This window comes from Aricia agestis, chromosome Z, assembly GCF_905147365.1.
Source record: "Aricia agestis chromosome Z, ilAriAges1.1, whole genome shotgun sequence".
NCBI lineage: Eukaryota > Metazoa > Arthropoda > Insecta > Lepidoptera > Lycaenidae > Aricia > Aricia agestis.
The window spans coordinates 17026458-17041057 of NC_056428.1; the positions used below are offsets into that span (position 1 = coordinate 17026458).

The window sequence follows — 14600 nt, forward strand, 5'->3', positions numbered from 1 at the left end:
TATTTGAGATGGAATTATTTTTTTTGCATATTCCCTATTGTAGGCACCTAGCACTGGGCAGTCGGAATTTGAACTTTATAGTATCGCAGCAAGAGTTGTTATTTTTTTAAACGGGTGTCACGAGTTGGACTTCTGTTGGTACTACTAATATATATTCTGTGCTGCAGTGAGCAAATTATGCTCGATGTAATATAAAATGTAACCTGAGATCGTTTGTGAAAGGGCGTAATATGTTGAACAATACATGATAAGTTACTTGATTGATAACAGCTATTCAGATAGCGAATATTTATGACAAGCTATTCATAATACAGCGAATGGCCACAAGATAGGTGAATGCCTCTTTAACTTTTGTAATTTAATACTAAGCAGAATTATTTATTTTGTGTATAGTGAACTGCTCTTCACATTGGTCTATGATGGCTAACCATGACTACAAAGCCATCTTTACTCTTTAACATGAACAATCGACGTCGATCATGGACAACAGTAAATACTAGATAGATATACCCCTCTTCATGTTGGTAATAATTAATCGCTTGGTCCAACATAAATGCCAGCGTAGAGAGGTCACAAGTTAAAATATACTACATACTACATACTACCATACCCTTTTACTCACGGGGACTGCTGTTTAAGTATTTGAGTTGAGATACATGTCCCATACATACATGTAGGACTCTGCCGGGTGCGAGGAATGCATCCGGAGCATGCCACACTAAAATCTTAGGCTGTCTCCTTCTACGCTTGGTATACCCTCCTAAGCGACAACAGCAGTGCCTCTGTTGGCAAATACTCTTTGCCCAGAAGTTGTTAAGACGTTTTTTTAAATACCATCACTCGTCTATTTTTCAGATGAAGACTCCCGCGATCCAGAACGACTTCAGCTACTACCGGCGGCTGGTCAACCGGAGCGGGGTGATCAACACGAACCTACCCAACGGAGAGGAACCGCACATAGGGCCGGAGGTGGCCAACAGAATGTCCCTCTTCTACGCCCAAGCGACGCCCATGTTGAAAGTCCTGTCTGAAGCCACCAGCCAGTTCGTCAATGACAACCAGCAGGATCTAGAGAATACTACAGAGACGTTGAGCACGATGGCCAAAGTGTGCCTCAGGATGCTTGAAAATCCGTAAGTATTTTTTTTTCTTAACCCTCAGACTCGTTATTTAACCTAAAACTCCTATTGATACTTACTGCGAGAATGTTTTAATGAATTCAATGCATGGACATATATATAGCTTTGATAAGGGGGGGTCCCTAACGTAAAAAAGCGGCCAAGTGCGAGTTGGAGTCCATGAAGGGTTCCGCAGCAGCAGATAGGCAACGTGTTTAGGAAATCAAAAATATTTTTTTATACATGTATCGCACCGAGTTTAATCGGCGAGGTACATATATTATTGTCGAAATTGGACAAGCAAGATGGATAGTAATGGGGGGGTTCCGGACCCCCAGGACACCCCCCTTATATACGCCCATGATTCAATGTATGTGATCAATGATCATGTAGCAATGCAAATTTTACCAAAAATAGTACGATAACACAGTTCCGATATGGCTTTGTGCTAGGTTTTGAAATAGAAGAATAAGATAGGATGAAACACATTTGAGAAGGTAGAGAATTTGGCAAAAATTTTGCGAAATAGTTTGCGAAGGGTTTCTTACAAAAACAACACTGGCCAAATAAACAACCGAATTTTTAACAAAAGTCGATTTTTTATGATCAAATTTTCTGATCATAACAACTCGGAATCTTATCCTGAAAAAATTACATTCTTTGGAAATTCAAGGCTTAAAAAACTAGTCATATAGGCACATAGGACTTGTGTCAACTACAAGGCAGATGCAATTTACATTAATAGGTCAGTGGAGGGCTGACTCATCAAGAATACTTGCGGTTGGCTGCACGTCACACCGGATCGTGTGTTGACTGACATATCCAGGTGATGTGACCTTGAAAGTGGAGTGGAGTGCCGTGGTATTATATAGTGGAAAATAAAGCTGTGTGGGATAAGCGATGAAATGGCATAGCAAACTGCATATTAAAATATTGAGAGAAGCGTAAAAAATTGTAGTAAAAAGATCGTGGAGTCTTATCAAATCTCCTAAGAGGTTATAATATCTATATCCAGGCACATGCAGACTTTAGACTGCAGCAATGAAAGCAAGCAATGTAAGACCCCCAAACTGGCTGAACAATGACTCACGCAAAATTGTCGGATAATAGTGGGGTACATGATTAAAAGACGAGGTATTTATGACACCTGCGCGGCGTTGCGGTGACTATAATGCGGCGGCTATAATTGCATACATGATACAGTAAACAAAGTACATAAATACAGTACATACTAGACCGTCTGAATAAGGTGCACGCACACATAAGCGTGATTTCAGCTATAATATACTTCCGAACATATATACCTACTGCATGACAATTGACAATGCAAAATTACTTCGCTCTGGCGTTTTTTTGACAAGACTGCAATCGAAACCTTACCAAAGATGTATAAAAGTGCTATTGGATCCTATATTAGCAGAATTGCAGTGATATAAGATAACTTTTAAAAGCAAACAATGCAGTAGTACTTGTACTATTATCTATTCTGTGGCAGACGAACGTCGCACACGCTTATTATCTATCTGTTTCGAAATTCGAACGAATTAGATTTTTTCAAAAACACAGTTTGAGCTACTCTTCTGTATAAACTGTGCCGGCTCTCCTTCGACTGCATAGCCAAATTAATTCACACTGTCACGCGATTAAAATTGGCGCTTTAAAAATGCGGCATTTTCCAACAAAGAACACCAGGAAATTTAGGTCGATTCGGCTGGGAACTGGCAGCCAGGAAATGTGGACCAAGAACTGCATAACGCGGCTTTTTAAATAGTACCACTATACAGATATAGTACGGGAGCCCTAGATCATTTTTTAGGGTTCCGTAGCCAAATGGCAAAAAACGAAACCCTTAAAGATTCGTCATGTCTGTCCGTCCGTATGTCACAGCCACTTTTCTCCGAAACTATAAGAGCTATACTATTGAAACTTGTTAAGTAGATGTAGTCTGTGAACCGCATTAAGATTTTGATACAAACATGGAAAAATTATTAAAACATTTAGGGGTCCCCACTCCCCATAAGCACAACTGAAAAAAAAAAATGTTTCATGTAACCTATCCATGGATAGGTCTTAAAATCATATTGAGGTTTCAAATATCATTTTTTTCTAACCTGAAGTAGAGGCATGATAAGTCTAAAAAATACATAATATATAAAAACTACCAACGAAAATTGGTTTGAACGAGATCTAGCAAGTACTTTTTTTTATTAATCATAAATGGTAAACCTTAAATTAACTATGTTTAAAATGGGTTTTTGTAGCATAACGACTTGCAGATTCTGTGAGGAGAAGGATGAGACACCTATTCACCTTCCCCTCGACTGTCCTGCTCTACTTCAGAGCGGGAACAGGCATTTTGGTCGCCACGAATACTCATCCACCGAGGAAATTCGTGGCACCCACCCCGAATATCGTTCAATTTATGAGCAGTATTGGATTGGGGATGATACTCTAGTGCGAAGGAGTCAAAATAGATAAGTATGAGTCGCAGTGGGGTCAGGGCCACAGCGACCTGCCTTCTTTACGGAAAAACGAGCTATTGTGTCAGCTTATCTATTGTTATCGCGGCCGGTTGTGGCCGCTTGGGGCTTCATGAATTAACTCGCCAAAATGTTAACTAGAGCTAAGTATGGTGGTGAGGAGGGTGCAGGTCCGATACTGGGTGAAGGTGAAGTGAATCAATGAGACATTTTCAGATTTCAAGTACATAATACGGACCCTTGTACGGTGAAGAAAACATCGTATGGTTATTGGTTAATACCAGACGTACTGATCTGCTCATTCCTCTAGAGTCTAGAGTCTAGACTCTAGAGGAATGAGCAGATCAGTATCAGTATTATCGCAAAATAGCCGGCCTAGTCTAGACTCTAGACTAGGCCGGCTATTTTGCGATAATGCCGTATGAGCTTGAGCAACCATACCGATTTTTAAAATCTTGTTCCAGGCACTACAGTAAAGTGGTTATATCGCTTTGAAAATAGTATGCAAATCAGCTACAAGAAAAAAATAGAATGATTTTTGCTTCTAAGTTCAGTTTTATCAATCCGGCCGGATCCGGTCGGATCCGGCCGGATTGATGGGAATCCGGTCAAATCCGGTCCGGATCGAAAATTATACCGGATTGCAATCCCTAGTTAAGCTCTGGAGTTAAGGTTGAATTTTCTGTGTTCAGCTTTTGAGAATTCGCTTCGCTTCGCCTCGACCCTGCTCTATTATAAATATTATTGACCCTCAGGGTGGGTGGGCTGCACCAACTTACTTTAACTATAACTGTAACTTTAACTACAATGCAAAATGTCAAATCTTTGGTTAAAGTCGAAAATGGACGCCATATTTAACCATAACCATAGAGCTTGACAAGGTTTTAAATGCACGTGGCGAAAAAAGGAACTTACGCTGTCATCATATAAAAACGACATTTTCGACAGTTCTCATTTACCGGCAGCGCCCCCGCCCACAATAATTTGTAGCCTTGTCGGCCCAGCTGTCATCTGTCAAATTCTGTGGTCAAAGTAAAGGTTGAAGTTAAAGTTAGCCTTAACTATAACCATAACTTTGACCATAACTTTAACTTTAACCACGCCTCTGGAGTCTGGTGCAACCCACCCTTACTCTAAAGGTGAGGCCGCGGCGCACGCTGTACACGGCAGCGCACGCGTGGACTTGCACGGATTTATTTCTTTGACTACGTGGGTCAACGTTTCCACTGCCTATGTACACGCTTCCGTGTATCCCGTGCATACAGGTCAGTTAACAAGAGCTGGCACGATCAACACATTTAAACATTGCGCTTGTGTAGTGTCTGTGAATAAGCGCGTGGCGTGACGTCGTAATACATACGCATCATAAAAAGTATGTCCGTCTCTCTCGCGCGCGGTCTATCTTAAGAGCGTGAAGGGGACAGTTATTGTTTTTCTTATACTACCGTTTATAAATACAGCGTGATGTTACAAGTCGGTAACGTGTGATCGGCGCGCGGCCAGTACGATAGTTATCGTATACATACGATAATTTTGTGCGTACGTACGATGTACGATAGCATATTATTATCGTACGCAGATTATACGATAATTTTTATCATGATGCAAATAAACATACTGTATAGTGAAATTGCATAAGTGTGAGCACTGTGAACGAGCCAGCTTTAGTTAACTGATCTATAGCATGCGTAGCGTGGCCAGCGTTGAGCTACGTGTGCACCATATTCGAGCAAGCTACGTGAGTCAATTCGTGCGTAGCGTGTCCGTGGGTTGCAGTGAAAACAGTCACATATATTTTCTTACAAAGCGAAGCTTGACGCACGTGCGTAGCCTCTTCGTGCGCCGCGGTGGGTTGGCGCCTTTAAATTAAATGACTATTAGTAGCTCAGGCAACAAAGTAGTTGTAGAATGTGTGAGCGGGAACCTAAGCAATTTCTGCAGAAACTTATTCAGGGTGGACAAAACATATTAAAAGTCCTGACGTCTAGGAGGTGAGCCAGAGGGAGAGTAGGGCGACAAAGGTCTAAATTTTTGCTTTTTCGTCAATATGCGTTGTAGCAAAAAATATTCTATGACGACATTAAAGCTTATTAAATTCTCTATAAATTAGATTCCATTCACTTTTTCCAAATTCTCATCCGTTTTCGAACTACACGCTCAGGAAAAGTGAAAATTAAGAAAAGCTTTATAGTTTTTTAGTTATTGACAAAAAACCAAAAAAATTGACCTTTGTCGCCCTCCCCTCCCTCCGGCTCACCTCCTAGACGTCAGAACTTTTAGTATGTTTTGCCCCTGATCACCCTGAATAAGTTCCAGTAGAAATCGCTTAGCTTCCCGCTCACTCACTCTATACCCTCTTTTGAGTCATTCAATCAGTGTCAATTTTATAATTCATTTTTATACCTGAAAATAAGCCCTAAATTGTTTCATTTTCTAAAATTAGATACTACATTACATTTCCGGGAATTCGATCTAAGCAAAAACACGATATCTTAAAATTTTCTCGATAGAAAAATTCACAAAGATGCATCTAATTTTCACGAATTTTTCATTTATTGCCATAACCGTGCATTGAACTAAGTTAATATTTTAAAACATTGTATAAAATTCTATCATTGAGAGGTCGACCTAGTGGATTTTTAAAATGTTGTATATTTATCGAGTTATTGAGAAAAAACTAATTTGGCGATGAATCCGCGTCGTTCGTTGAAAGACGGGCGTAAGTGTGAAGAGAGAAGGACGATGTTTGATTTTTGGTCTTAGTCGCCCTCTTAACCGGACTATAATCTATCAATCTATATACAGGGTGTAACAAAAATAAGTGATAATACTTTAGGGTGTGTACGTGTTCCTTGTAGAGAGTTCAATGTGAAAGTAGCAGCGTTGAAAGACCAAAATTTTTTTTCACTTTTGTATGGGGAAACTCGTGACGCTTGGGCCCTTGCCCATACAAAAGTGAAAAAAAAAATTCGTCTTTCAGAGCTGCTACTTTCACAGTGAACTCTCCACCAGGAACACGTACACACCCTAAAGTATTATCACTTATTTTTGTTACACCCTGTATAAATACGTGAGCCAAAAACTTTGTATCACCAAACCCGTGTTCCTGGCAACACTATCAATGTTTTATCATTCACACCACGGACCCTTTGTCACTTTCAATGCTGATATATTAGGAGCGTCGATTTGGCACTGTACAGCCAATCGATTATCGCTTCCGGTGCACTCGTCATAGGGATCATATTCGCATGAACCCATTTTGCCCCATACAAGGAAACGGATGTCGATTATGCGACACGTCACCGAACTGCGCAGTAAAAGCCGCTTGTTTGAATGTCCTGAGTCCTGACCACGGAGCTTATACAAAGAGGAGGTGTGCTAATCAAATTTCCATAGGAAACAACGCGTGACAATTTGCGGGGTGAGGGGGTGTCAAGCTCCGCCCACTTTACAATATTTCATCTATCGGCTAAAAGCAAAACTACTAGCTTAGGTCGATGTTGATGTTACTACGTAGTTTAGCTATCTTACACTAGGTGTCAAAAATCTTGAATATTACGTACCCACTCAGAACTTTAAAAAAATGTATAATAAGATCAATCAATAAAATTAGGGTTAGCATTTTGACCGATTTTTCAATGTAAAATAAGGGAACAAACGAGTAAACGGGTCACCTGGTGGAAAGCAACTTTCGTCGCCCATGGGCACTCGCAACATCAGAAGAGCTGCAGGTGCGTTGCCGGCCTTTTAAGGTTTGGACCATTGAGATACTATATTAAGAGAGAGCCTTATATCGGTGTTTAAGCGTCAAAAGCGTGTAATGTTATGTACTACTTACTAGGACATAACAAAGGAGTCGGTCTGCATATTTCATGTAAAAAAAAGTGTTAATAAAGGTTTTAGTGAACATTTTATGCAAGACATTGTTGAGTTTTGTGGTTCCGCTAAATAATAAGCCATAAGAATGGCCAAATGATGCCTCAAACACGTGGATTTAACATTAAATACGTAAGTTTTGAACAACGGTTTTTTAGCTTTTTAATCGGTATTTTTGTAAGCTAAAGGAGTGGGAATGAGCATAGGAATTAAGTGCTCATTAAGTGCTAGCGACAGGCAGGGAAAACAAAATAAAAATATGCAATTTTTTTATTTTTTATACCGTATAATGTAATAAGTGAGCATTACTTCAGGGTACCAGCATATGCTCCTTTTGATTTGAGTACTTTGACGAATTTCAAACTCATAAATGTTACATAGGAATTAAGTGCTGGTATCGCTAGCACTTAATGAGCACCTAATTCCTATGTATCATTTATGAGTGTGGAATTCGTCAAAGTACTTAAATCAAGAGGAGCATCTCGCTGGTACCGTGAAGTGAGCAGTATACGGTTTAATTTTTTTTTAATGAAATAAGGGGGCAAACGAGCAAACGGGTCACCTGATGGAAAGCAACTTCCGTCGCCCATGGACACTCGCAGCATCAGAAGAGCTGCAGGTGCGTTGCCGGCATTTTAAGAGGGAATAGGGTAATACTGAAGGGTAGGGATGGAAAGGGAAGGGAATAGGGGTGGGGGATTGGGCCTCCGGTAAATTAAAATAAAAATATATGCATATTTTTATTTTGATTTTCCTGCCTGTCGCTAGCACTTAATGAGCATTTAATTCCTATGTATCGTTTATGAGTGTGGGATTCGTCAAAGTACTTAAAATTTAAATCAATAGGAGCATCTCGCTGTTACTGTGAAGTGAGTAGTATACGGTATAAAAATAAAAAAAAGCATATTATTTTTATTTTGTTTTCCCTGCCTGTCGCTAGCACTTACTCGTAATAAGCACTTGATTCCTATGTATCATTTACGAGTGTGAAATTCGCCAAAAGACTCAAACCAGGAGGAGCATCTTGTTGGTACCGTGAAGTGAGCAGTATACTGTATAAAAAATAAAAAAATGCATATTTTCTTTTGTTTTCGCCGCCTATCGCTCGCACTTAATGAGCACTTAATTCCTATGTATCATTTACGAGTGTGAAATTCGTCAAAGTACTTAAATCAAGAGGAGCATCTTGCTGGTAACGTGAAGTGAGCAGTATATGGTATAATAAAATTAAATTAAGAAATTTAAAAAAAACCCCTGCCAAACAACTTTAAAAAGTAGTGAAATAATATAATGTTACGGTACACGGTATACGGACACGCAGTGCCATCTAGCGACAAACCAGCGAAACTTACCGAGGGAACACTTTACTGACTTTAAGTTTAAATAATTCCTAAGTGTAAAGTGATATTTTAGTTCATAATTGTTGTCACGGTGTGTCGGGGGACCGCCAACAATGTCTTTTTCATTTTGTATCGCCATGTCACTGATTGTCTCGATTCGGTTCGCTGTGAACTGACCCTTATACTATAATGTTATGTGAAATCAAACGTCTAAGTACATTTGCGGTCCCCCGACACACCTTGACAACAATTATGGACTAAAATATCACTTTACACTTAGGAATTATTTAAAGTTAAAGTCAGTAAAATATATTATTTCATTATTTTTTAAAGTTGTTTGGCGGGGGTTTTTTTAAAATTCTTAATTTAATTTTATTTGATGCTTTTTAAACTTGTGTTGGTTATAGTGCAGAATAATTCCTATCAACAGGATCATATTATACCCCAATGAATACCATCTAGGAATGTCCTTTTGGATGAGGCCGTCAATATGAGTCCAAACATGAAACCTCCACCTTGGGTTCATATGGAGCTCGGCTCCTATAGAATCCAGGTGATGCTGCAGCGGCAGCATGCAAAAATTTACTGTTTATCTACGTCTTACTAGTTGTCGCAATAAAAATGAGCCCAAACACGAAACCATTGCTCTAAATTGGTGAGGAGTTGGGTATCCTATTGATTACCAGGTGATGCTGCAGGACCAGATCAACTTTCCATTAATGTGTAAATATTCATAAATGTCACGAACTAGAATGAAAAAAATTAAAACCGACTTCCAAGGTAAAAACAATAAGATATTAAATAATTCTTTGATCTTTCTCTAATAGCGCCTTTTCCAGAATTCGTCAAAATCCCAACTATTTCTGTACATATTATAGTCTTCATTACTTTGAAGTCGGTACCAGTCCCAAATATTCTGACATTGACTGTAGTCATGGTTTAATTAGCTGGTACCGACTTCAAAGTAGTGAAGACTATAATATGTACAGAAATAGTTGGGATTTTGACGAATTCTGGAAAAGGCGCTATTAGAGAAAGATCAAAGAATTATTTAATACTTTTTAGTTAATGTTTTTATTGTTTTTACCTTGGAAGTCGGCTTTAAATTTTTGTTAAAAAATAATAATTATTACTAATCATGACTCACAAAATTACGCTCGTGTGCACAATTTCTGCTAAACGAAATTCTGCGACTCACGACTCGCAAATTACGCTCGTTTAGCCTCATCCTTATTTTTGTCTTTAACTACAAGAAACTACGTATTTATTTTATTTTATTTGCGACAGCAAACAATTGTGTACATACTTTACACTAACGCACAAATAAACAATAAAATTAATTTAATTACGCAACCATTATCCACAACATTTTTCTTAAACAAATTCACATTTATTTTATCACTGACTTGTTAATAATATCGTTTAAACTACCTTCTTATATAAGCGATCATTAAAAATATTTTTTTGTGTTTCTATTGTATAATATGATGTTTTTTGTTTCATCTTTGCTAGATTTTGTTATCAAATATCATATTATGTTGCTATGCGAGTTTTGCTCTGAAAATCATTTTCTTAAGCTGTGTATTTTTGGTTTGATTTGTGGAAAAGGTATGCTTTTGCGTATTTTTAAAAAAGGAATGTGCGATTTCATATTATGTCGTGGCAAATGAATTTGATAAACTGCCAATATTATGTGTTTGAATTCAATAGTCTTGATTCGTTTTGGCACGGCTATTACATAATGCTTTGCATGAAAATTATTTTCAGTCATATTAGTGTCGTTCATTGGATATGAACATGAAAATGTTTGGACATGAAAAATGAGGACTTTACTTCTATCATGTCATATAAAGTCCAAAAATGAATACAATTCACACAAGAATTGTGATATACCTAAGTACCGAGTTGTTTTTATTTTGAAGAAATTCAAGTAAGTAATAGAGTTTTTTTAAGTTTTCACTTTTGGAATTATCGGTTTGACCTACATAAAATTAGACTGCTTTGCGATTTCATTTATTGTTTTTATTTGCTGGCATATATCTATTATTTGTACTTGCCATGCACAAGCACAACATCTAGTATAATATTTAAAAGGCGAAATGATCGAAATTGTTCTTTGCGTAGCTTTGGTATAATCAGGATTCAGGTTGCTTCCTGATTCCTTAAGTTTTTATTTATTTTGTTTAAATACTAATAACATATTGATTATTAAGTAATTTGTGTTTAGTCGCGGCATTATGAATTTATTTATTAATTCAAATAATATGTAATAAAATAACGGAAGCGTTTGTATAATTAAAAATTATTATCATTAAACTGTTTAAATTTAATCATTATGAAGTTAAATCATTTATTTGTATTGCATGTGCGAGATATTAACAGCTTCTTAAATGTTGGTTTTTTGTTGACTTTAACAAGCCATGCCCAATGCCCCATATTCCATAAACTTTTAAGCTTCCCAAAAACAATATCGAGGGAGGCTATAATTAACAAAGAGCAAAGAATCAGTGGAAAATGAAAAAAAACTGGGAAAAATATTTATCTTTAAATTTTTTAAATTTGGGAACAGCATTTATTTCAATATTATGTAAACTAGAAAAATATAAGGGGTTATACAGAATTGCGATTTCATATTATGTCGTGGCAAATGTATTTGATAAACTGCCAATATTATGTGTTTGAATTCAATAGTCTTGATTCGTTTTGGCACGGCTATTACATAATGCTTTGCAAGAAAATTATTTTCTGTCATATTGGTGTCGTTAATTGGATATGAACATGAAAATGTTTGGACATGAAAAATGAGGACTTTACTTCTATCATGTCATATAAAGTCCAAAAATGAATACAATTCACACAAGAATTGTGTTATACCTAAGTACCGAGTTGTTTTTATTTTGAAGAAATTCAAGTAAGTAATAGAGTTTTTTTAAGTTTTCACTTTTGGAATTATCGGTTTGACCTACATAAAATTAGACTGCTTTGCGATTTCATTTATTGTTTTTATTTGCTGGCATATATCTATTATTTGTACTTGCCATGCACAAGCACAACATCTAGTATAATATTTAAAAGGCGAAATGATCGAAATTGTTCTTTGCTTAGCTTTGCTATAATCAGGATTCAGGTTGCTTCCTGATTCCTTAATTTTTATTTATTTTGTTTAAATACTTAGTATTTATAAATATGTTATTAGTAACATATTGAGTAATTTGTATTTAGTCGCGGCATTATGAATTTATTTATTAATTCAAATAATATGTAATACAATAACAGACGCGTTTGTATAATTAAAAATTATTATCATTAAAGTGTTTAAATTTAATCATTATGAAGTTGAATCATTTATTTGAATTGCATGTGCGAGATATTAACAGCTTCTTAAATGTTGGTTTTTTGTTGACTTTAACAAGCCATGCCCAATGCCCCATATTCCATAAACTTTTAAGCTTCCCAAAAACAATAATGATGGTTTTGATTAATAATGGATGAAATAAAACAAAATTGTTATCAAATATCATATTATGTTGCTATGCGAGTTTTTCTCTGAAAATCATTTTCTTAAGCTTTGTGTTTTTGGTTTGATTTGTGGAAAAGGTATGCTTTTGCGTATTTTTAAAAATGTATACTAAAACTAAGATTATAAGCTAAACAATTTCTTTGCTTCGAGTTGAAAAAATATTTTTGTGCTGGATAGTGCATTTATCGAGGGAGGCTATAATTAACAAAGAGCAAAGAATCAGTGGAAAATGAAAAAAAAAACTGGGAAAAATATTTATCCTTAAATTTTTTAAATTTGGGAACAGCATTTATTCAAATATTAAGTAAACTAGAAAAATATAACGGGTTGTACAGCATTGCGATTTCATATTATGTCGTGGCAAATGTATTTGATAAACTGCCAATATTATGTGTTTTTATTCAATAGTCTTGATTCGTTTTGGCACGGCTAAATTATTACATAATGCTTTGCATGAAAATTATTTTCTGTCATATTAGTGTCGTTCATTGGATATGAACATAAAAATGTTTAGACATGAAAAATGAGGACTTTACTTCTATCATGTCATATAAAGTCCAAAAATGAATACAATTCACACAAGAATTGTGTTATACCTAAGTACCGAGTTGTTTTTATTTTGAAGAAATTCAAGTAAGTAATAGAGTTTTTTTAAGTTTTCACTTTTGGAATTATCGGTTTGACCTACATAAAATTAGACTGCTTTGCGATTTCATTTATTGTTTTTAATTGCTGGCATATATCTATTATTTGTACTTGCCATGCACAAGCACAACATCTAGTATAATATTTAAATGGCGAAATGATCGAAATTGTTCTTTGCTTAGCTTTGGTATAATCAGGATTCAGGTTGCTTCCTGATTCCTTAAGTTTTTATTTATTTTGTTTAAATACTAATAACATATTGATTATTAAGTAATTTGTGTTTAGTCGCGGCATTATGAATTTATTTATTCAATCAAATAATATGTAATACAATAACAGAAGCTTTTGTATAATTAAAAATTATTATCATTAAAGTGTTTAAATTTAATCATTATGAAGTTGAATAATTTATTTGAATTGCATGTGCGAGATATTAACAGCTTCTTAAATGTTGGTTTTTTGTTGACTTTAACAAGCCATGCCCAATGCCCCATATTCGATAAACTTTTAAGCTTCCCAAAAACAATAATGATGGTTTTGATTAATAATGGATGAAATAAAAAAAAATTGTTATCAAATATTATATTATGTTGCTATGCGAGTTTTTCTCTGAAAATCATTTTCTTAAGCTCTGTATTTTTGGTTTGATTTGTGGAAAAGGTATGCTTTTGCGTATTTTTAAAAATGTATACTAAAACTAAGATTATAAGCTAAACAATTTCTTTGCTTCGAGTTGAAAAAATATTTTTGTGCTGGATAGTGCATTTATCGAGGGAGGCTATAATTAGCAAAGAGCAAAGAATCAGTGAAAAATGAAAAAAAAACTGGGAAAAATATTTATCTTTAAATTTTTTAAATTTGGGAACAGCATTTATTCAAATATTATGTAAACTAGAAAAATATAAGAGGTTATACAGCATTGCGATTTCATATTATGTCGTGGCAAATGTATTTGATAAACTGCCAATATTATGTGTTTGAATTCAATAGTCTTGATTCGTTTTGGCACGGCTATTACATAATGCTTTGCATGAAAATTATTTTCTGTCATATTAGTGTCGTTCATTGGATATGAACATGAAAATGTTTGGACATGAAAAATGAGGACTTTACTTCTATCATGTCATATAAAGTCCAAAAATTAATACAATTTACACAAGAATTGTGTTATACCTAATTACCCAGTTGTTTTTATTTTGAAGAAATTCAAGTACGTAATAGAGTTTTTTTTAAGTTTTCACTTTTGGAATTATCAGTTTGACCTACATAAAATTAGACTGCTTTGCGATTTTATTTATTGTTTTTATTTGCTGGCATATATCTATTATTTGTACTTGCCATGCACAAGCACAACATCTAGTATAATATTTAAAAAGCGAAATGATCGAAATTGTTCTTTGCGTAGCTTTGGTATTATCAGGATTCAGGTTGCTTCCTGATTCCTTAAGTTTTTATTTATTTTGTTTAAATACTAATAACATATTGATTATTAAGTAATTTGTGTTTAGTCGCGGCATTATGAATTTATTTATTAATTCAAATAATATGTAATACAATAACGGAAGCGTTTGTATAATTAAAAATTACTATCATTAAAGTGTTTAAATTTAATCATTATGAA

General features: G+C 35.4%; 1 protein-coding gene across 1 annotated transcript in view; it reads left to right on the forward strand.

The window, feature by feature from the left end:
- The window catches only part of LOC121738796 (CYFIP-related Rac1 interactor A), an 86956-nt gene that overhangs the window by 55546 nt on the left and 16810 nt on the right, over positions 1 to 14600 (forward strand). The window contains exon 3 of the mRNA XM_042131042.1: positions 856 to 1133. Within this exon, the coding sequence (XP_041986976.1) occupies positions 856 to 1133 (278 nt within the window). The remainder of the gene's footprint in view (positions 1 to 855; positions 1134 to 14600) is intronic.